This window comes from Salmo salar, chromosome 04 (assembly GCF_965601325.2).
Source record: "Salmo salar chromosome 04, fSalSal1, whole genome shotgun sequence".
Lineage (NCBI taxonomy): Eukaryota > Metazoa > Chordata > Actinopteri > Salmoniformes > Salmonidae > Salmo > Salmo salar.
In genome coordinates, this window is record NC_138294.1 from 74,971,607 (window position 1) to 74,995,539 (window position 23,933).

The window sequence follows — 23,933 nt, forward strand, 5'->3', positions numbered from 1 at the left end:
GACAACAGAATGGTATGCTAGTGAAAGGGAGGACAGTAGCAGGTGACCCAACTATGGTTTTTGACTATTATAACTTCCCATTGTAGCCAATTCAGTTGAAGAAATTACGAAATTACGAGTTTTAAGCACTTAATAATTCACAAACAAATTTGATATCAGTCAGTAAAATCACTGAACTTTTATTATTCTCCCTCCAGATAAGTGTCTGCTAAATTACTAAATTAATTTCCCAAAAATTTGACACCCAATTTGATATGTTCCTACAAACCTCACATGGTGCTTATGGGTCTTCAAAAACATATAGATATTTTATTAGGGATAGATCAGCTTTAATATATTGCAGGTTCTATATGTAATTGTTTGCATAATTTCCAATGCCTGATATTGTATTTTTATATATATTTTCCTTCTTTATTATTTTCCCCTAACCCTACCACCTGCCCCCTAATTGGAGTAAACTAATGGACAACAATACTTCGATTTTATACTTCCAACTTATACATTTTACAGACATGTACATTTTACCATAGTTTTCCATTTTTCCCTTTAGTCCTACCAAAACAAGTGATCTAATGGTTGTCTCTTCGCAGCAAAATCTGCAGAGTTGGGATGATTATATCCCCCATATACAAAACATTCTATTGGTTGCAATAATTTTTATAATAATTTTAAATTGAAAAACGGTGTTTTGAATCAGGAGTTGTTTTGTGTATCAGTTCATAAACCATGTGCTATAGAATCGGCACATCAAAAATCTCTTTCCAACTATTTTGCAACCAGTATGGCGCAGCTGTACATTTGTTGGTCCTTAAATGTAACTAACTGGTATACTTTTTTTATTTATCATAAAAAATAGTTAGCTCCATGTGTGACATAACTCCACCAGTCCTTTTTATGATATAATTAACAAAAATAATACATTTTTATTATAAATAATGTATTTTTTTTTCATCAATTAGTATATTTGAGTTTAACCATAATATTTGTTGTAATATTTGTTCTATCTTTTCTGGTGGATGAAACTGAAATTGCAACCAGCTTTCGATGGCTTGTTTTAAAATAACAATATTTTGGAGATTCGGTTATTTGAAAATGAAATAAAGTGAGAGGTTGTAATCTAGATAAAGGGGAAAAGGCAATTTAACTAATCTGCAGTTCTGATTTAAGTATACCTTTTGTATGGCTGAAGCCTTTAGTGAGAGGTTCAATGCTTTAATATTGAATATTTTTTGCCCTCCAAACTCATACTAATTATATAAATAGGTCTGTTTAATTTTGTCTGGCTTGCTGTGCTAAATAAAGTGGATATTTTTTGCTAATATAATAATACATTTTAAAAAGTTGTTCGGTGTAGGCAGGGCCATAAGTACAAATAGGTAAACTGGGATATGACAAAATAATTAATCAGGGTAATTTTTCCACAAATAGACAGGTATTTACCGTTCCATGGTATCAAGATCTTATTCATTTTTGCTAACTTTCTATAAAAATGTATTCTAGTGAGATATGAATACCAAGTATGTCCACTTCACCGTCAGACCATTTTATTGATAAATGTCATGGTAATGTAAAAGTTATATATATTTTTTATTCCAATACGTAATATGATACACTTATCATAGTTTGGTTGTAATCCAGAGAGGTTAGAGAAATTATCTAGATCCTCTATGAGGCTGTGGAGGGATCCAGATTGCGGATTTAAAAGAAAACATGAGTTGTCGGTGTACAATGATACCTTTGATTTTAAGCCCTGGATTTCTAGTCCCATGATATTATTGTTGGAACTGATTTTAATAGCTAACATTTCGATGGCCATAATAAATAGATATGCCAATTGTGGAAAACCTGGTTTTACTCCGACAGTTTAATACTTTTTGATAAGTAGCCATTATTTACCATTTTACACCTGTGGTAACTATACATAACTTTAACCCATTGTATAAGAGATTCTCCAAAATAGTCAAGGCATTTATATAGAAATTCTAGTGGTACTTTATCAAAGGCCTTTTCAATATCAGCTATGAATACCAGGCCCTGTTTCCCAGATTTTTCATAGTGTTCTATTGTTTCCAGTGCTTGTCTTATATATCTCCAATGTATCATCCAGGTAAGAACCTGTCTGATAAGGATGAATAATACCTTTTTAATTTTATGCGCTATGCATTTTGCATCACACTGAAGTGTAAGGGGCCGTCAGTTTTTTTTTTAGCTTATGGTTTCTTTGATATAAATGCCCCTATGCAAACATGCCCAAATAAAATACATGGACCTTGAGTTGAGACTGCCAGCACCTGCTGCAGACTATTATGCCGATCATAAAACCTGAACCAGCTCACGATTCTGGGAGAGAAGAGCAATTTTTGTCCGATCCACCCAAACCTCTCTTTCAATCAAGGGGTACCATGATACTTGTTGATTGTGGAAAGCAGCGAGTCTGATGCAATGAGTCATTTATTTGATGATGGCGTGCGTCATCTCCTAAATACTCGACTGGCCTACTTGTCCCACTCCCAAACCTCTCCTGCTGTTGTGTCATATCATCTCGAGTGTCCTTGTGTTGGCATGGTGGAGAGCATTACTAATACATATGCATGGAGAAAGGGCACCTCACTGCCATTAAAGGAGACTTCAGATTAGATTCACCTTCAGTATTGACTTGGCTCTTTACCACTATGGGATTTGTGTTCTCAATTGAAGGTTTTGAGATGATGAAAGGATGCTGAGCTAACGGTAGACTTTAGAGAGTGCCGTTTTGAAGTTTGTCTACCTCATTGCTCTTGGTGCATGTACCTGGAAACTGCCATGAAGAACAAACATTTGTAACTTGATCTTTGCTTTTGACTTGAAACGTTAGATGACTCCGAGGGATAATTCAACATGGCCGTGTCCTCTTGAAAATATTTTTGTACTTCGAGTTTCACGCATTGCTCATGAAGAATTGGTTAGATAGGGGTAACTCACTACCAGCTGATTTCATGTTCAAATATGAATAGCAAAAAGGATGTTTCCAATCAAATGTCTTTCTTTACCTAGATTTTTCTTTTCAAACAAATGCTCTCAGTGCAAGCTCCCTCAGAAACAACCTACCTTAAAACTTCTTTGGGATAGGGGGCAGTATTTTCACGGCCGGATAAAAAACGTACCCGATTTAATCTGGTTACTACTCCTGCCCAGAAACTAGAATATGCATATAATTAGTAGATTTGGATAGAAAGCACTCTAAAGTTTCTAAAATTGTTTGAATGGTGTCTGTGAGTATAACAGAACTCATATGGCAGGCCAAAACCTGAAAAGATTCCATACAGGAAGTGCCCTGTCTGACAATGTGTTGTCCTTCTGTTGCATCTCTATCGACATTACAGCATCTGTGCTGTAACGTGACACTTTCTTAGGCTTCCATTGACTCTCTAAAGCCGCCAGAAAGTGGAATGGGGTGTCTGCTGTCTCTGGGCAAAGTACAGCAGCAGAGTTTGTAAGTGGTCAGCCTGGGGACAGTGAGACTGAGATGCGCGTTCACGAGACTTCTCCATTTTTTTCTTTGTGGCCTTTGAATGAATACAACGTTGCCCAGTTGGAATATTATCGCTATTTTACGTGAAAAATAGCATAGAAATTGATTTGAAACAGCGTTTGACATGCTTTTAAGTACAGTAATGGAATATTTAGATTTCTTTTGTCACGAAATGCGCTCGCGCGTTACCCTTCGGATAGTGACCTGAACGCACGAACAAAACGGAGGTATTTGGATATAACGATGGATTATTTGGAACCACAACAACATTTGTTGTTGAAGTAGAAGTCCTGGGAGTGCATTCTGACGAAGAACAGCAAAGGTAATCCAATTTTTCTAATAGTAATTCTGAGTTTAGTGAGCCCCAAACTTGGTGGGTGTCAAATTAGCTAGCCTGTGATGGCCGAGCTATGTACTCAGAATATTGCAAAATGTGCTTTCACCGAAAAGCTATTTTAAAATCTGACACCGCGATTGCATAAAGGAGTTCTGTATCTATAATTCTTAAAATAATTGTTTGTTTTTTTGTGAACGTTTATCGTGAGTAATTTAGTAAATCCACCGGAAGTGTTCGGTGGGAATGCTAGTTCTGAACGTCACATGCTAATGTAAAAAGCTGTTTTTTGATATAAATATGTACTTGATTGAACAAAACATGCATGTATTGTATAACATAATGTCCTAGGAGTGTCATCTGATGAAGATCATCAAAGGTTAGTGCTGCATTTAGCTGTGGTTTTGGTTTTTGTGACATTATATGCTAGCTTGAAAAAATGGGTGTCTGATTATTTCTGGCTGGGTACTCTGCTGACAAAATCTAATGTTTTGCTTTCGTTGTAAAGCCTTTTTGAAATCTGAAATCTGAGAGCCTATGGGAGTCTTAGAAAATGTCACGTTACAGCAGAGATCTTTGTTTTGGATAGAGATGACAAAGAAGGCCAAGAAATGGTCAGACAGGGTACTTCCTGTACAGAATCTTCTCAGGTTTTGGCCTGCAATTTGAGTTCTGTTATACTCACAGACACCATTCAAACAGTTTTAGAAACTTTAGAGTGATTTCTATCCAAAGCTACTAATTATATGCATATTCTAGTTTCTGGGCAGGAGTAATAACCAGATTAAATCGGGTACGTTTTTTTATCCGGGCCGTGAAAATACTGCCCCCTATCCATAACAAGTTAACGAGAGTCTTATCTTTAAAATGGTGTAAAATAGTTGATTGTTTGAGAAAATTGAATTGGGGTATTTTAGTTGGTTTTGTATTTCGCGCCGTGCGATGCCATTAGCTGTTGGCTAGGGGTTCCGCAGGCGGAACGTCTGTCCTCAACAGGTTAAGGAAATTCCACAATAATGGAATTGCACTGAGACTCAGATTTTCCACTTAAAAATGTATGCCTAACAAAAACCATTGATTTAAAAGTTTAACGAATCAGACAACTCTATGCACAAGGAATAATTTTCTGTTACCATACTTTGGCATCTGCACAGTTAACCCAGTAAATGTTAGTTTTATTTTTTATTATGTTTTTACTGTAAAATGTTCAATGTATTCATTATGCATAAAGTTGTTGGTTTATTAAACATTGAAATCAATGGTTTTTGTTTAGGATATTTTAAAGTGAAAAATCGAAGTCTCAGTGCAATTCCGTAACTTACCCAAGGCTTCCTGCTGGAATGAATATGTAACGGTAAAGTACTACGAAGATTACCATGTCTCTTTTGGAGACATCAGGATATGTTTTGCCATAGACCAACAACATACCTTCTGAGATTCAGTTACTGGATTTTCATATCAATTATTTTTGCTTAATATCATCTAATCTCTTTTGTACAGTGTGGTGAAAAAGAATTTGACCCCTTTCCGATTCTCTATTTTTGCATATTTTAGTATACTGAATTATCAGATCTTCAACCAAAAACTACTATTAGATAAAGGGAACCGGTGTTTACAAATAGCAAAAAAAATGTATACTTACTTTATTTAATTAATTAACAAAGTTATGCAACACCCAATTCCCCTGTGTGAAAAAGTAATTGCCCCCTTACATGCTGACCACATCGCTTGCGTTGTGTATGCGAGCGTTGCAAAATAAATGTACACATACATGTTATTCAATCATTTAATCTAAACTGCTCACAAGTCTGCGTAGCCAGGCGCTAAAATAGAACCCCCCCCCCCCCCCCTAAAAGATTTAGATGCACTATTGTAAAGTGGTTGTTCCACTGGATATCATAAGGTGAATGCACCAATTTGTAAGTCGCTCTGGATAAGAGCGTCTGCTAAATGACTTAAATGTAAATGGTTTTTAGGAGCATATACCCGCGTGGGTGATTGAAAAATGAACTCATGTCCAGACTCCAGTCAGTGGTGGTAATGCACCTTAAAGTTGGTTGCCAACTGACATATAAAGTCCACTACTACTGAAGGAGGAGAGATTACTAGAAACTATTAGTTTCCCCTTGTTGGAGTAGAGAACACACGATTTTGTGCCTCAAAATGGGTCAAAATTCTACAAAGATCCAGAAAAAAAGGACCTTGTGCATTTCAGGTAAAATAATAACTCAATGTTTATATCCCTGGATAGATTAGCTAGCAACTGCAAGATAGCTAGCTAAATGTTCATGAATGTGTAATGTGTTTTGACCTGTCCCCAAATTAACATAGTTGGTTCAGAGTTTGTTTTGATATTTCAACCTGCATATCTAGATTGCATCTGGTGTGGATGTACAAAATCAACATGTGCGCGATGGCGCATGAGCATGCCCAGTCTCGACAGCATGTTACACACAATAACTGGTTGTGCCACCTTTAGCTGCAATGACTGCTACAAAATGCTTCCTGTAGTTGTTGATCAGTCTCTCACATCACTGTGGAGGAATTTTGGCCCACTCTTGCATGCCGAACTGCTTTAACTCAGCGACATTTGTGAGTTTTAAAGCATGAACTGCTTGTTTCAAGTCCTGCCACAACATCTCAATTGGGATTAGGTCTGGACTTTAACTAGGCCATTCCAAAACTAAAAATGTGTGGCTTTTTAGACATTTTCATGTTGACTCGATTGTGTGTTTTGGATCATTGTCTTGAGGCATAACCCAGCTGCGCTTCAGCTTCAACTCACAGACGGATGGCCTGACATTCTCCTGTAGAATTGTCTGATACAGAGCAGCATTCGTGGTTCCTTCTATTAATGAAAGTCATCCAGGTCCTGAGGCTGTAAAGCATCCCCAAACCATCACACTCCCACCACGCTTGACCATTGGTATGAGGTTTTACTGTGAAATGCAGTGTTTGGTTTTTGCCAGGCATAACAGGACCCATGTCGTCCAAAAAGTTGACTCAAGTTTGCCAAACAGCATCTGGATGACCATCAAAACTCTTGGATGAATGTTCTATGGACAGAGGAGTCAAAAGTATCAACTTTTTGGATGACATGGGCCCCATTATGCCTGGCAGTTCTGCATGGAAGAGTGGGCCAAAATTACTCCACAGCGATGTGAGAGACTGATCAAGAACTACAACAAGTGTTTGGTTGGAGTCATTGCAGCTAAAGGTGGCACAACCAGTTATTGAGTGTAAGGGAGCAATTACTTTTTCACACAGGAGCACTGGGTGTTGCAACTTTGTTTATTAAATAAATGAAATAAGTATGTAATTTGTGTTATTTGTTTACTCAGGTTCCCTTTATAATATTAGGTTTTGGTTGAAGATCTGATAACATTCAGTATCAAAAACATGCAAAAGTAGAGAAAATTAAATAATTTTTCATGGCACTGTATATATATATATATAAGACAGGATTGTCAACAGTGAGACAGCACATTTAGGGAGAAGAGCATCAACAACATTCTGGGTGGCAAGCAGCTTCCAAGCCAGCGTCTTGTGTTTGTTTGCCTCCACATTTAGTCAGCACGACTTACATTCTACATGAATGCAAGGCACTTCACAGGGAGCTTCTAAATGAGTTTGATTCAGGCTGTTAGAAAACCCATGAGCAATTAACAACCTTCCATTACTTAACTCGAAATTGGACACAATCAGTACTGTATGTGATGGGAGGGACAGCAGATATAAAAACTCAATATGCAAATCTATTAGTGACTCCCAAATGATAGAAATGCTATGAAATGACAGCTGCAACAAGGCCCAAATCTCAGATGAAGCCGATCAAAGATTTCCTCATTCCACTTGAGGCCAAACAATGTTCTGAAAACAGACCAACTTGGTGCATCCAGCTCTGTCTGCCAACAATGGAAGCAATGAAACACTTCCAAGATATGAGGGGAAACCACAGGCTATGTTTAATGACAGATACATCTATTTTAATTAAGTTCTGTCTGGGCATCAGGAAATAAGATCTTTCAAAATGTTGTCTGTCTTCTTGTTTCTATACTATAACTGCTGTTTTACTTAGTGGAGAGAGTATGGGTTATCAGTATCTTTATCTGCATTTTTAAACACTGCCTTAAGGGTCATTACACTTTCAAATCATAGTTTGTCAGACGTTATAATACCTCTAAAGTAGTCAAGTTGAAACCACGTCCCACGACATCGGTTGTGTAGATCCAGGTATATGCCTCCACACCAAATGAATGGAAAAGATAAGCACCGACTAAAACCAGGAAATTACACGGTACTCATCTTTTCTATTCAGACAAAACTGTATCTACACAACAAAGGTTGTGGGACATGGTTTCTATATACATTTCCGTAAGACCATACCACTGCAAAATGTGAACCTAAATGCATGTTTTACGCTCCCAAGCTGTGCGATGCAACAAACATTTATACTGCATTCTGTGGAACTCTGCCTCCTTTTCAAGTATTTTTCAGGGGTCACCACAGCACATGTAAAAAGGTCACTGAAAGGTGGAGGAGAGCTTGGTAAACATAGGTTAGCCAATGGCCTTTTCAACCCCATGTGTCATTAATGTGTCACTAAAATATACTTGCCTTCAACTTGTGTCCTGGTGCAGTTATAAGAGCAAGGATCCCAAGATCTTTGTTGGAATGCAAAACTGTTATATTATTGACCTGTAGGCCCATTTCTCACACATGCAGCCAAAATTGCAGTGATAAGAATAGGTCTTGAGGAAAACTGCACTAACGAAGTTTAGGTTAGAGTAGCCTATTGATAAGTGGCATTCCATCATGTAAGTATAACTTTTGCAATAGGTTTACAGAAGATAATCTACAGATAACCTGCCCTATCCTCATCATGCCAGGTGAAATTAATAGGAGGAAAAAATATACAGCGTTATTGTTGTCTCCTAATTATAACCTATTCAATGTATTTAAAACCGAAAAAGGCTGTAGTCAGAAACACAACCACCGGGACAGCATTCATATCTCCAGCAGCAGATAGAATGGCTAGCTAACCAAATCATGATTGCAACATTGCAAATGATATATTCGGCATCATCGCGAACAACATAAATGTCTCACGCCGCCGGTTCAAGTTTGATGTAAAGCAACCACCTCACCTCATTTAATTTTACACCTACACACAACGAAGAAACAACACCGCAGAGCTGCAATGTCGCGTTCACGTTCTGTGGGAAACTCGGGACCTCCGAGTTAAAATGAACAGAAGTAATTTGCGTAGAGGTATTTATTGGTCAATTCTCCTTCCCAAGTGGGAAACTCCTGTATCAGAGAGGAATGCCGCGTTCAAGTGCTTGTCGGAAGTAGGAAATGTACGACTTGTTAACTGGTTGAACGCAGCACGTATAACTACAACCAGAAATTTGAGTTTATTAGTTCTGACTAGCTCATGAACAAGGCAGAAGAGGTGAAGCAAGAGGGTTAACTCCGACCCCATAATCTGTACACATTAAGCAGATCATTCATTATTAAGCAACTGAGTTTTTGTATGGGGTGGAGAAAGTGTTGAATTTAGTCACGATTAAAATGAATTGCCATTTTGATACGTGTACTGCTTCCAATTGGCGCATTCACCCCCTGTAACTATTCCCCAGGTCGTTGCTGTAAATGAGAATGTGTTCTCAGTCAAATTACCTGGTAAAATAAGGGTTAAATAAAATAAGTGAGAGGCACTTGACAACTGAGAAAAATATATATTGGAGTAGTCCTTGTTGAAATTCGAGATTGTCTATGCATATTCATGAGGCTAGCATAGCTTCTCACTCTCCATTGAATACAGGCGGTTGATGTCAACACCCCTCTTCGATTATAAAAAAAAATATTAAAATAAGATGTATCCACCAAACCAAAGAGAGGAATAGGCGGGAGCTTGACAGCCCGACGTTCCGGTCTGTGGAAAACGAATTCCATTGTTAGGGCGGAGTCATAAGCCTCATTATATCCAGTATCTCTGGTATCATCTTTCTACAAGTAAGCAAGTAGATTTCCGAGTTTCCGACAGGACGTCAACGCAGCATAAGCACGTAGCCTACACACCCCTTCACGTCGACCGGACTACAAAAGCACAAAAGCTGAAAAAAATGACAATGCAAAACAACATACTGAATTTAAAGAATACTGTCAGCACTCATTGACTCCTGCAAAAACAGAGCATGCATTTTCATTGAAAGCTAAAACAGAACTGCTGAAGACAATTACAATTGGACAGCTTTGCTACCACCATCGGCAACACTGTATCTAGTCGGGCAATTAGTTTGCAATAACGTTACTGCCCAATAAGATATTTAGAATGACTCATTTTCTTTATTGTATCGGATTTAATAATATTTATATATATATATATATATATATATATATAAAGCTACTTACCTTGTTTTAGAGGGCAAGAAGGCGAGTTTGATTAATCCGTGAGTGCAAATCTGAATGCCCTCTTTTGCTATACTCGCTACTTTCAAGCTGTGTTCTAAAATATGCAACTCCATCATTTGCGTCTTCTCATTTGAGGAACATCTAAGATATTAATGTATATCGTTTCTAATAAAAAAACAAATAAATACACCTATATAGCTTATAAAAACCGTGAAACGTAGCAGAAAGCAAGGGAGGGAGAAGGACAAGTTATCCACTTAGGATAAGAGTGAAAGAGAGGTAAAATAGAAGCAGGGTGTAATAAAAGAATCACAATGAGGAAGAGAAGGACAGTCGGTCCCCGTGTATTCTCTCCGACAGGGATTGGAATAGTCCAGCAGCTGGTAACAGTGAAACAAACAACTTGCCACTCAAAAGAAGGGGAGGACCTGCTTTGCCACACGGGCATGTTGGGACATGTAGTTTCACATTTCCTATGGCGTCATGGCAGGGCCATCATTGAGCAAATACAGGGACAATGTAAAATATGACAAATTAAGTATTTTGTTTCAGTTTTGTATATGCATGATTTGTAATGCATTAATTTGTCTGAGGATAAACCCCAGACATCTTACATATCAACCTTGCAAGATAGGCCTACTACATCTGTGCCCATAATGTCCAAAAACTGTCATCGCTAGGACATTAATGGCCTGTCCACTATCCATACATGTCTTATATACTTACCTATCTCCATCTGAAATTCATGAACTGTTTGCTTTCAGTTACTCACACAGGTTTTGGTCCTATAGGTGGCCTACTTATAAGGTTAAGATTTTGTAGGGGGTTGCATTGAAAGACGGAAGACTAATTTCCCTCTCCTCATAAATACAATTTACAATTAAAGTAGGCTTATTACAGAAATCAGAGTTGCAGGGTAGCCTGATTGATAGCCAGAACTGGGGGAACAGCACACTTGATGTCTGACAGCCTCTGACACATTATACATTTGCAACTTTAACAATGGGACCCTGTTAACTCAATCACCATACTCACTTTCTTTTGATGTTTAGTTCATCAGCTCCCCAAAGCAGATAGCAGCATGATAAGAGTTTAATGTTGAACACAAAGAAACAAGTAACCTGATTTATGGGATTCCACTCAGAGCATCACTCAATGGAGGTTCAGAATTCATGGCCTGGTCAGTCAATGCATTGGTAAATGACAATGGTGATGATGCCATTAGGTAAACAAAAGCTTGAAAGAGTATTTGAACTCTGACCTTACTACCTACCAGACCGGGATTGTGAAGGGTCTGTACTATCCGGGATCGTTGGGACTTCCCTACCTGATTGAAGTTGAAATTTTAAATGTTTAGGATTTAGGGTAGATACATCCCAAGGATCCCTGATAGCATTGACCGATTTTGAAGGTGGTGGAATTGTGCCCACAAATGAGCTTTTCTATGATTTATTTTTGACAGAAATCCAAAGACTGAGGCAACAGAACGTACAAATGAGTTATTCATGGTATTCTGTGACCAAATAAACTGACTAAATCATAATCACCATTGATGTCATTAATCCCCCTGGACAGTGGTTCCATTGTGCTTGGTAGAGTGCAACATTCAGACATCTTTGAAGAGTATCTCTACAAAGGCAAATACAGGTACACTTAACATTTTTTTAATTTAACCTTTATTTAACTAGGCAAGTCAGTTAAGAACAAATTCTTATTTACAATGATGGCCTACACCAGACAAACCCGGACAACGCTGGTCCAATTGTGCTCCACCCTATTATGGGACTCCCAATCACAGCCGGTTGTGATACAGCCTGGAATCGAACCAGGTTGTCTGTAGTGACGCTTCTAGCACTGAGAAGCAGTGCCTTAGAGCGTTGCGCCACTCAGGAGCTTTAACTATGATGTTTTCTCAGGTCACATTCTTTGAACCTGCAGGTGGGAGGACAGACTTGTATAGGTGGTGATGTCATTTCATGCAGTGGAAGTTCCATCTCAATCACCATCAACTTACTGCTATTTCGTAGATAGTGGGTAGGGAAGCACATACTCTCAATAGCTCCATCACCCCTCCTACACTCGCAGACCAGACTAGGCCATGCTTCAGTATAAAAACTAGACAGGAGTTTAATTATTCACAGGCTATGATTGGTGGTAAGTAAGGCCCTAGCTGACTGGAGCCATAAAATAACAAGCTTTTTTTTTGTCTGTGGCAGTGATAAGATCCTACAGCCATTCTGATCTCGCAAAGCTAGGCCCCAGTTGAGGGTGTGGAAAATATGACATTGTTCAGTTCAAAGGACATTTCCCTTCAGATGTTTTTTTGTATTCTTGAGGTTTCTCTGGTGCCATTTCCACCACCTCCCCTTTCCTTGGATTGACATGGACTAGTGAAAGTAGATTTATATGGGTCTGAAGGAGTTGCTGAGTTGGCAACTTCAGGCTTGAACTGAACTGCAGGTTCATCAGGTTGTTAGGACAATTTCTAGGGTGGTCTGATGCATAAAACTTACCACATTGAAATACTGTACAGATTAAAACATGATGCTATAGAAATGTGTACTTTTGTGAAACTGCAAGAGCATGCATTTCCATATTTAAAACATATCTAGGCCTACTCCTCCCTGAGCTCAGATAACAAGATTGAGCGTCCTGAAAATAAACATGCAGTTCATATTCCCCTTTAGAAAAAGCTAAGCCCCTCCCCACTCCATGTTATACAGTTCAAAACAATACTGTACGTATCCTATACCGGACTGCCAAGTCTGGGACCAAAAGGCTACTGAACAGCTTCTACACCCAAGTTATAAGACTGCTGAACAGTTAGTTAATTGCTGATTTTTGTACTTTTTAAATCTGCATTGTTGGGAAAGGGCTCGTAAGTAAGGATTTCACAGTAAAGTCTACACCCGTTTTATTCGGCGCATGTGAAGCATTTCATGGTAAAGTCTACACCTGTAGTATTTGGCACGTGACAGATACAGTGCATTTAAAAAGTATTCACTTTTTCCACATTGTTACGTTACAGCCTTAATCTAAAATTGATTAAATTGTCATTTCCCCCCATCAATCTACACGCAATACCCCATAATGACAAAGCAAAAACAGTTTTATGTTTTTATTTCTGCAAATGTATAAAAAGCTCCACCAGGACATATTACATTTACATAAATATTCAGACCCTTTACTAAGTACTTTGTTGAAGCACCTTTGGCAGTGATTACAGCCTCGAGTCTTCTTGGGTATGATGATACAAACTTGGCACACCTGTATTTGGGGAATTTCTCTCATTCTTCTCTGCAGATCCTCTCAAGCTCTGTCAGGTTGGATGGGGAGCGTTGCTGCACTACTATTTTCAGGTCTCCAGAGATGTTTTGATCGGGTTCAAGTCTGGGCTCTGGCTGGGCCACTCAAGGACATTCAGACTTGTCCCAAAGCCACTCCTGCATTCTCTTGGCTGTGTGCTTTGGGTCATTGTCCTGTTGAAGGTGAACCTCGCCCAAGTCTGCGGTATTGAGTGCTCTGGAGCAGGTTTTCATCAAGGATCTCTCTGTATTTTGCTCAGTTCATCTGTCCATCAATCCTGATTAGTCTCCCAGTCCCTGCTGCTGATAAACATCCCCACAGCATGATGCTTCCACCACCATGCTTCACCGTAGGGATGATGCCAGGTATCCTCCAGACGTGACACTTGACATTCAGGCCAAAGAATTATGTCTTGGTTTATCAGACTATATCATCTTGTTTCCCATGTTCTGAGAGAGTACTTTAGGTGACTTTTGGCAAACTCCAACTGGGCTGTTATGTGCCTTTTACTGAGGAGTGGTTTCCATCTGGCCACTTTACCATACAGGCCTGATTGGTGAAGTGCTGCAGAGATGGTTGTCTTTCTGGAAGGTTCTCCCATTTCCACAGAGGAGCTCTGTCAGAGTGAGCATTGGGTCCTTGGTCACCTCCCTAACCAAGGCCCTTAACTTCTCTAGGGTAGGGGGCAGTATTTTGACGTCCGGATGAAAGGCGTGCCCGTAGTAAACTGCCTGCTACTCAGGCTCAGAAGGTAGGATATGCATATTATTAGTAGATTTGGATAGAAAACACTCTGACATTTTTAAAACTGTTTGAATGATGTCTGAGTACAACAGAACTCATAGGGCAGGCAAAAACCTGAGAAAAATCCAACCAGGAAGTGTGGAAATCTGAGGTTTGTCGTTTTTCAAGTGATTGCCTGTACAGTACACAGTGACTTGGGGTTCATTTTCCACTTCCTAAGGCTTCCACTAGATGTCAACAGTCTTTAGAATGTTGTTACATGCTTCTACTGTGAATAGGGAGAGAACAAGAGCTCCTGGAAGTAGATGAGTGAGAAAATGACATGAGCTCAGAGGCGCACGCTCACGTGAGAGTTAGCTGTGTTCCTTTTCGTTTTTGAAGGCATTGGAATTGTCCGATTGGAATATTACTGAAGATTTATGATAAAATCATCCTAAAGATTGATGCTATACATCGTTTGACATGTTTCTACGAACGTAAATATAACTTTTTTAGACTTTTTGTCGTGACATTTTGCTCACGCTTCCTGCATTTGGAGTAGTGGACTAAACGTGCGAACAGAAAGGAGGTGGTATTTGGACATAAATGATGGACTTCATCGAACAAAACAAACATTTATTGTGGAAGTGGGATTTCTGGGAGTGCATTCTGATGAAGATCATCAAAGGTAAGGGAATATTTATAATGTAATTTTTGTCATTTCTGTTGACTCCAAAATGGCGGGTATCTGTATGGCTTGTTTTGATATCTGAGGGCTGTACTCAGATTATTGCAAAATGTGCTTTCGCCGTAAAACTTTTTTGAAATCTGACACAGCGGTTGCATTAAGGAGAAGTGTATCTATAATTCTTTGAATAACTGTTGAATATTTTATCAATGTTTATGATGAGTATTTCTGTAAATTGATGTGCTCATTCACCGGAAATTTTGGGAGGCAAAACATTTCTGAACATTACACGCCAATGTAAAATGGGTTTTTAGATATAAATATGAACTTTATCGAGCAAAACATACATGTATTGTGTAACATGAAGTCCTATGAGTGCCATCTGATGAAGATCATCAAAGGTTAGTGATTCATTTTAGCTGTATTTCTGGTTTTTGTGACGCCTCTCCTTGCTTGGAAAATGGCTGTGTGATTTTTCTTGTCTCGGCGCTGTCCTAACATAATCTAATGTTATGCTTTCGCCGTAAAGCCTTTTTGAAATCGGACAATGTGGTTGGATTAACGAGAAGTGTGTCTTTAAAATGGGATATAATAGTTGTATGTTTGAGAAATTTGAATTATGAGATTTTTGTTGTTTTGAATTTGCCGCCCTTCTATTTCACTGGCTGTTGAATAGTGTGCGCTAGCATCCCACATACCCCAGAGAGGTTAACCCCTGCTTGCTCAGTTTGGCCGGGCAGCCAGCTCTAGGAAGAGTCTTGGTGGTTTCAAACTTCTTCCATTTTAGAATGATGGAGGCCACTGTGTTCTTGGGGACCTTCAATTATGACATTTTGTGCTACCCTTCCCCAGATCTTTGCCTCGACACAAACCTGTCTCGGCGCTCTACAGACAATTCCTTTGACCTCATGGCTTGGTTTTTGCTGACATGCACTGTCAACTGTTGGACCTTATATAGACAGGTGTGTGCCTTTCCAAATCATGTCCAATCAATTGAATTTACCACAGGTGGACTCCAATCAAGTTGTAGAAACATCTCAAGGATAATCAATGGAAAAAGGATACACCGGAGCTCAATTTCAACTCTCATAGCAAAGGGTCTGAATACCTATGTAAATAAGGTATGTTTTTTTATAGATTTATAAAATGGTCAACTTTTCGCTTTGTCATTATGGGGTATTGTTTGATGAGCATTTTTTATTTAATCAATTTTAGAATGCTAAAATGTGGAAAAATGGAAGGGGTCTGAATACTTCCCGAGTGCACTCCAAACTTAGATTTGATATTCTCCACTGATGCTAGGGGAAATAGGCTAATTAATAGAGCACTGAAAATCTAAGTTCTAATGGATTTCCTTCTACATTGATGGAGGACGGCATGGACATGACCAGGAAATTAGAGGGCTGAAGGAGTGGACGGCAGTTCACAGCAGGATCTGTACAGACTGTTCTTGGCACAGAAACCGAGCCCCATACTGTTTGATCCTCAATTTAATGAGAGCATAAACCCTCAATGAGATTACTCTCATTGGTTGGTACATTTCCTGAGATCTTACTTTAGCAAGCCTTGGGAGGAAAAGAATAAGGCACAAGACATTAAAAAAACTCCATCACTACAGATTAGATCAAAAGTATGAACCAGAGAGCCCAGACACAAATTGGGAAGAGCTCAAGCAGATTTTTTGAACAGCTGTTAATGCGAGGGAGGGATTATGTAGTGAAACAGGGCAAATACATGTGATAATACAGTTACTAGATTTATGCCTGTGTCCAAACACAATTTGGTTTATCTATTCTAACAAGCAACACCAAAAATAATCTGTACACATGCATCGAAGCCCAACCTAGAGACCAGTGCGAGACGGTATGTTCTGGAAGTAGCGCAAGGATTATAGGAACCTTTAAAGTGTCTGGCTCTTTGATTACATCAGCACACATTTGTGCATTGAGCAGTGTAGCAGGTTTCTAATTGGCCGACTAGCTGCTTCACAACCCACCATAACCTTCAAGCCCATTGCCAGGGCCTATGCATCGGGCACACATTCACATCAACTTCAGAAACCACCCATTATAGATGCATGTGCCCAGTGAAATTTAACCACAAAACAGCGAGAACAAAATACATGGAAACAGACAATGTAGTAGGCTCTGCTCACAGAAGGGAATCCTTTAATCTCGTGACCCCCCATGACATCCTGAAACCCACCCGTGTTGGAGTACCAACAGTATGGCCCAAACCACATCGCAACACCACCCCCAACCACAGACCCATGTGAAAATATGCATTAGCAGCAGGAATGAACTTTGGCCATGTTTATGCAAGGTAGACGGAGTGCTGCCCTAACCCACCTTTAAGAGTCAGTTCTTAGTCACCTTCCCCATGAAGAGCACCCTGCCTCATGTAAACACCAGGCCTGTTAACATTGCAGGGTATGCAGGCATACTGCTCAAAAAAATAAAGGGAACACTTAAACAACACAATGTAACTCCAAGTCAATCACACTTCTGTGAAATCAAACTGTCCACTTAGGAAGCAACACTGATTGACAATACATTTCACATGCTGTTGTGCAACAAGTAGAAATTATAGGCAATTAGCAAGACACCCCCAATAAAGGAGTGGTTCTGCAGGTGGTGACCACAGACCACTTCTCAGTTCCTATGCTTCCTGGCTGATGTTTTGGTCACTTTTGAATGCTGGCGGTGCTTTCACTCTAGTGGTAGCATGAGACGGAGTCTACAACCCACACAAGTGGCTCAGGTAGTGCAGCTCATCCAGGATGGCACATCAATGCGAGCTGTGGCAAGAAGGTTTGCTGTGTCTGTCAGCGTAGTGTCCAGAGCATGGAGGCGCTACCAGGAGACAGGCCAGTACATCAGGAGACATGGAGGCCGTAGGAGGGCAACAACCCAGCAGCAGGACCGCTACCTCCGCCTTTGTGCAAGGAGGAGCACTGCCAGAGCCCTGCAAAATGACCTCCAGCAGGCCACAAATGTGCATGTGTCTGCTCAAATAGTCAGAAACAAACTCCATGAGGGTGGTATGAGGGCCTGACGTCCACAGGTGGGGGTTGTGCTTACAGCCCAACACCGTGCAGGACGTTTGGCATTTGCCAGAGAACACCAAGATTGGCAAATTCGCCACTGGCGCCCTGTGCTCTTCACAGATAAAAGCAGGTTCACACTGAGCACGTGACAGAGTCTGGAGACGCCGTGGAGAACGTTCTGCTGCCTGCAACATCCTCCAGCATGACCGGTTTGGCAGCGGGTCAGTCATGGTGTGGCCGCACAGCCCTCCATGTGCTCGCCAGAGGTAGCCTGACTGCCATTAGGTACCGAGATGAGATCCTCAGACCCCTTGTGAGACCATATGCTGGTACGGTTGGCCCTGGGTTCCTCCTAATGCAAGACAATGCTAGACCTCATGTAGCTGGAGTGTGTCAGCAGTTCCTGCAAGAGGAAAGCATTGATGCTATGGACTGGCCCGCCCGTTCCCCAGACCTGAATCCAAGTGAGCACATCATGTCTCGCTCCACCCACCAACACCACGTTGCACCAGACTGTCCAGGAGTTAGCAGATGCTTTAGTCCAGGAGGAGATCCCTCAGATCATCCACCACCTCATCAGGAGCATGCCCAGGTGTTGTAGCGAGGTCATACAGGCACGTGGAGGCCACAGTTCGATCAGCCTGTAGTGTGGTTTTCCACTTTAATTTTGAGTGTGACACCAAATCCAGACCTCCATGGGTTGAGAAATTGGATTTCCATTGATTATTTGTGTGAGGTCAGCACATTCAACTATGTAAAGAAAGAAGTATCATTCAGATCTAGGATGTGTTATTTTGAGCAGTGTATATACATATAAAGCGCAACCACAAGTTATGGAAAAAGTCCTGAAGTCCACCTTCTTGGTGGGTGTGAGGTATGTGCCAATTATATGCAGCCAACTGAGCTTAATGCAGCACAAAACATCCCTAACAGCCATGCATCTATACTGGAAATATAAATGTAAGTTATTTTTCCCAATGAAATAAATTAAGCCCCAAGCTATAGATTTCACAAATGGGCAGGGCAAACAAGTTGTACCCGTTTAATCAGTTTCTTGCTATGCCTCACTTCTCTAATGTCTGGAGTATCTTGGCAAAGGAGAAACACTTACTAACTGGGATGTAAAGATGTTCACACAATTGGGGAACTAAGCTTTCTGTGCATATGGGAAAGTGTAATGATCTTCAACTGCAGGTCATGAACCCAACACTTTACATGTTTCTTTCGAGGAGAGTAGGAAGTACTCAAGTTACATTACCAAATATTTTATTGAAATTCAGAAAGTCCAACAGGTCAGTTTGAGCCACATCTTCAAATGCATTCTAAGTTAAATCTTGGAGAAAGCATTCATCTTGTTAATTTCTTCAAACGCCTCTTAACTTGATAGGTGCACAGGGCTGAAACACATCACCTGTTGGAGACATTTTGGATAAACTTCAACCATAAGCAATTTCCTTCATCCGTATTAAGAACGCATAGATCTCGGCACTGATGTAATATTGGGTAAGGAGTCATGTGGCCCGTGGAGACTGCAGACCACCCATGGCAAAAAGGATCTGCATTGAGTCACCAGGGGCACTGTTGTGGGATCACTGCGTGAAGGACCAGCAGTGGGAAAGCCTGACAGGCCCCCTTTGAAAATGATCCGGCACACATCACACTGAGTAGCTTCTCACCTTGCTCTGGTCATTTCAGTAGGCCAGGCATTCAACCTGAAAGAGAATTAATTGAGGTAAATACAAATAAATTGGAGTAACTCTTCAGTTACCTTTGTTATTGCACTGTTTCCAATAGAGCACCTCCAGCATGGTGCTGGCGAAACCCACTGGAAGTTTTACTTTATGGTCAATTCCACAGCAAGTCAGGAACTGCATATCCCAAGAGCCTTGGTATATGACCAAACCGATGACAGCCAAAAAGTCCAGGAAGACAAAAGGAAGTTACCTTCACTGGAGATTAATCATTCAGCCAAGTTCAGGTGTACTATCATCAAAAGACCAGTCCTGGTGTACCTGAAGGGAAGGCAACACTTAATTACTCAATACTTAAGACAATCCAGCAGGGTATTTATCACACACACCATGGCCAGTATTCTTACCCTTTAATACACACTTGACCATATTCTAAACGCCCAGAAACATAACTTTGATACATTGACAGTCTCAATTTGGGGAATCATTGTCGAGAGGGAAAGTGTTGTCTCAGCACAAATACCAGGGCGCCAGGCACAGACCAGCCCAGAGCCTAACAATGCCATATGAAGAGTTGATCTTGCACTGTGTTATGAACAGAACAGCCCGTGGTGAAGGCTGGCTGCAGATACCATACAGTGCTACTCATTGGGCCCTCTGCTAGCGCCACAAGAGACAACACAAATACTCACTTAAATCATTACCCTCAGAGCCCTTGGCACATGATACAACAGGCCTGTCAAGAGAAAACAGATTAAATTTGCATACCAGAAGTTCAATGATGGAAACTTATTGAGAAGTTAAGTGTCTCGACAGATATACCAGGACGCCACACACAAAGACATGGAGACCAACGATGCCATATGCCGAGTTGCTCTTGCACTGACTAATGAACAGTCCAACCGGAGTAGCGGCTGGCTGCAGATACCATGCAGTGCTTTGATCATAGTTTTTAATCCCTGGGGATAGACTAAGTCCCATGACTGAAACCTAAGTTCCTCAGATCAGATAGTCTACAGGATAAGTTAACTATCATGCTTTTAGGGAAAGAGGATAATTGGAAATGTATTAAACTACAAGACGGAACAATAAAGACCGGAAAAGCACCTGTGACAGAGAACTTTAACCCCTGCCCACAAGTCTAAAAGGATTACAATTCAAGGTAATTGAAATTGTTCATAGCATTGCTATAACCTTGTCTGCTAAGCAGTGGCCACCAGTCACCATATTGGCAACACCAAGAAGAGTCCTCCATAGGAATTACAGTATTTCAATTAAATGTCAAGGACAAAAATCACAAGTATTATAGTGGGAACAGTAACAGAAATACCTTTTCATATTAAGCTCACAATTTAATTTAAGTATGAATTTAAGTGTCTAAGCAAACCCACGGAAAACTCAAATTTAAACATTAAATGGGTTGTCTATAGCTTCCAAAACAGTTTCACAAGTGTGGAGTGCCAAGATAAAGGCTTCAAAACAGTTCTCAGTCAGTCATTGACTAACTAGTCATTTGTTCATACTAAAGCTGTCCTAAACTAAAAGTTTGTTTTCACACGTGCAGCCTAAGTGGTGCGCTCCACAAACAACCTGACCACACCACTCATAGCACAAAATAACTTAAGAAACCTATTATTCAATTATTGCACCCACACTGCTCACGCACGTCAACAAGGGCTAAAATAGAAGTCCTTTCTATTTGACGCATATCGGGCTGCAAGTTCTGCCTCTCAAATTAGCAAGGTGTAGGGGGCCATTTGGTGTAGGGAGACAAAATAAATGTATGCACAATGACGCACAGCTGGTTTCGGTTCCGTGTAAGACTAATATTTAACGCATTAACAGAAATTCCAGTGACCCAGACATTGCAGATTAGAAATTTAGAGTAAGTGGGCTAGTGGTGTCCCATCCCCACAGCCTAGTAATGGAATAGTCCACTGAGACAGGTGCAAATGAAGACGTGCCATTAAATGTTTGGCACCTGCTAGACTGAAAATGAGCCACAAGTCAACTAAATAGTCAGCCCTCATTAATAATACTCACCGAAGGGCTGTTGTTCATCTGGGCTCGAGAGCCACCTAGTGGCCATTTGGTAGACCTACACGAGACAAGCAGAAGGTCATTAGAAACAGACAATTTCACTTTAAAACAGAGCTGCAATTTTGAGTATTTGTTCTGTAGTAATATCCCACAGGGCTAATGGCAGTAGCCCTGTGGGTAAAGCGAAACCACAAATTTGTTCTCTGAGGCATTTCCAACGACTAGGGCCCACAGTGAGGAGTCTGTCGGGATAGGCCTCAGTATAGGAAGCTTTAAATACGAAGCACTGAGTATAAATAACAGTGTGAACTTGCATTGCAAGTGGTGAAAGTACCCACTATAAAACTAAGTGCATGTTAAGGTTATTTTGAATTAACTCAGATTAGATCTTGGAAAAACAAACCAACTTGACACTAGGCCAATGACCATACGCTCAGGAACTCTTGGGTATTCAGGGCAACTCACTGTTGAAGCAATGGAAAGTAGTGAATTCAATGCATATGCACATTGGTTTACAGCGTTTACATGCTTGGTTTGTTCAGAAAGGCATACCATAATCACAATTCAGAGCAGTTGAACATTTAAGCCAATCATCATTACTTCCATTAATATATCAAGCTTAAGGTTATCAAACATACCTGAGTTTGAGCTTGAATTAAACAGCTTCATATTAAGCTGTTCTCTGAAAGATGAAGGCACTGGATAAACAGCAAATACTTTGTATTAATACATTTACAAATTGATTGTGTTGTCATGTGTTGCTGCAATGCAATTTTAAGTCTCTATGCATAGTGTTGGTCTTAAAAATATACTTTTTGTCCCAGCCCCCATCCAAGGAGGAAGCCTTTTAGCAGACCATTGTAAATAATTTCTTAACTGACTTGCCTAGTTAAAGATAAATAAATGTCCACTCTCATAAGTAACACTGCTGCTAGGTGAGCACAGCAGTGGGTTGCAAGAGAATGGATTGCTATGTGCACTGCTCCAGCACTAAGGCCCACGATGTCAAGGCCCCAACTGGCGCTGTGCTTACAAAAACATGGACAAGACAGGACATTTCTTACCACATGGAAAAGCTTCTGGTGCATGGAGTTCTGGCTCAACTCAAGATGGCCAAATGCTGGGCCTGTCATTTCCTGCAATTATCAAGGATCAGGCATGTGTAACAAAAATCATAGAATAAAATTACGTTAGAAGCCCATAGTTCTGTTTAAAATACTATTGAGATTGGAGTGTTACTAGCTATATTCGCAAACAATAGTTTACACTAGTATTCACAGATAAATATTACTGACGTTAACTAGCAGATTAATTAACAAACCTCAGCCTGTATTTAGTCAACTAGCTAGGTTAAGACTGGTTAGCGAGGATGTTACGGGCCTCATTGTCACCAATACAATTAATCTGTAAAGATGAAAGCAAACCCGACAGTTTTATAGCCATGTCACATCGACGGAATTCACCCATTGAATCTAGGAAACTCCATACGTAGCGGTGCACATGGCATTTAGCTAGCCAGTTATCTTCGGGCCTGTTTGCTAACATTAGATGGCCTGCTAACAGACTACAAACTACAGCAGTCTAGTCAAAACAACCATAAGCTGCCACCACAATATGCAAGTTATATTAGCCAATAGACAAGCCATGACAAAACTAGCTACCTGTAGTTAGTTTGATGCCTCTTCTGCAAACGTTAACGAGCTAACGTTAGCGAGCCATTTGCAACACCGCGTGGCAAAGCAGCAATATCGCAACTATTCAAATTCGTATTTGTCACATGCGCCGAATACAAACAGCAGTGAAACGCTTACTTAAAAGCCCCTAACCAACAACGCAGTTACGAAAATAGAAATAACAAATATTTAGAGAAAAAAAAAGAAACTAAGATAAGCTCCTAAACATTGAATGTACAACGTGGATTAATACATGAAATATTACTCAGTAATTCAATTGTACCTTCATTAGTGCATTTAGCAGCACCGTCGACTGAGCATATCAGCCTGCTATTTTACCAAACCGATCCTGAAGCCAGACGAAATGAGACCGTTCAAGGAGACCGAAGGGTATTTATAAGACAGCGTGGCAGAAAACGCTTTACGGCATACCACCACAACCAATCATAGTCGTGGATATTTTGCCGCAAGAAGGCAAGGGACTGTTTTCCCATACAGACGACA

At 40.2% G+C, this 23,933-nt stretch overlaps 1 protein-coding gene, 1 long non-coding RNA gene and 3 other non-coding genes across 8 annotated transcripts in view; all 5 read right to left on the reverse strand.

Annotated features, from left to right (window-relative positions):
* The window catches only part of castor2 (cytosolic arginine sensor for mTORC1 subunit 2), a 22,403-nt gene extending 11,750 nt beyond the window's left edge, over positions 1-10,653 (reverse strand). The window contains exon 1 of the mRNA XM_014197803.3: positions 10,263-10,653. Within this exon, the coding sequence (XP_014053278.1) occupies positions 10,263-10,378 (116 nt within the window). The 5' untranslated portion in view covers positions 10,379-10,653. The remainder of the gene's footprint in view (positions 1-10,262) is intronic.
* Positions 10,654-19,274: 8,621 nt separating this feature from the next.
* LOC106603751 (uncharacterized) lies at positions 19,275-23,889 on the reverse strand. 4 transcript variants are annotated; one of them, XR_001328487.3, is made up of 9 exons: positions 23,713-23,889; positions 22,821-22,892; positions 22,395-22,454; positions 22,164-22,220; positions 21,760-21,814; positions 20,409-20,452; positions 19,970-20,037; positions 19,702-19,737; positions 19,275-19,436 (listed from the first exon to the last, which is right to left on the reverse strand). It is a non-coding gene; the product is annotated as an uncharacterized LOC106603751 (long non-coding RNA). The 4 variants fall into 4 exon arrangements; XR_014392215.1 differs by having other exon boundaries at positions 22,160-22,220; XR_014392216.1 differs by having other exon boundaries at positions 22,395-22,438; positions 23,713-23,844.
* Positions 20,220-20,359, reverse strand: LOC123742593 (small nucleolar RNA SNORA8). Its single transcript, XR_006769747.1, has one exon. It is a non-coding gene; the product is annotated as a small nucleolar RNA SNORA8 (small nucleolar RNA).
* LOC123742592 (small nucleolar RNA SNORA8) lies at positions 20,519-20,655 on the reverse strand. The gene has a single exon (XR_006769746.1). It is a non-coding gene; the product is annotated as a small nucleolar RNA SNORA8 (small nucleolar RNA).
* Positions 21,885-22,018, reverse strand: LOC123742594 (small nucleolar RNA SNORA18). Its single transcript, XR_006769748.1, has one exon. It is a non-coding gene; the product is annotated as a small nucleolar RNA SNORA18 (small nucleolar RNA).
* Positions 23,890-23,933: the final 44 nt, after the last annotated feature.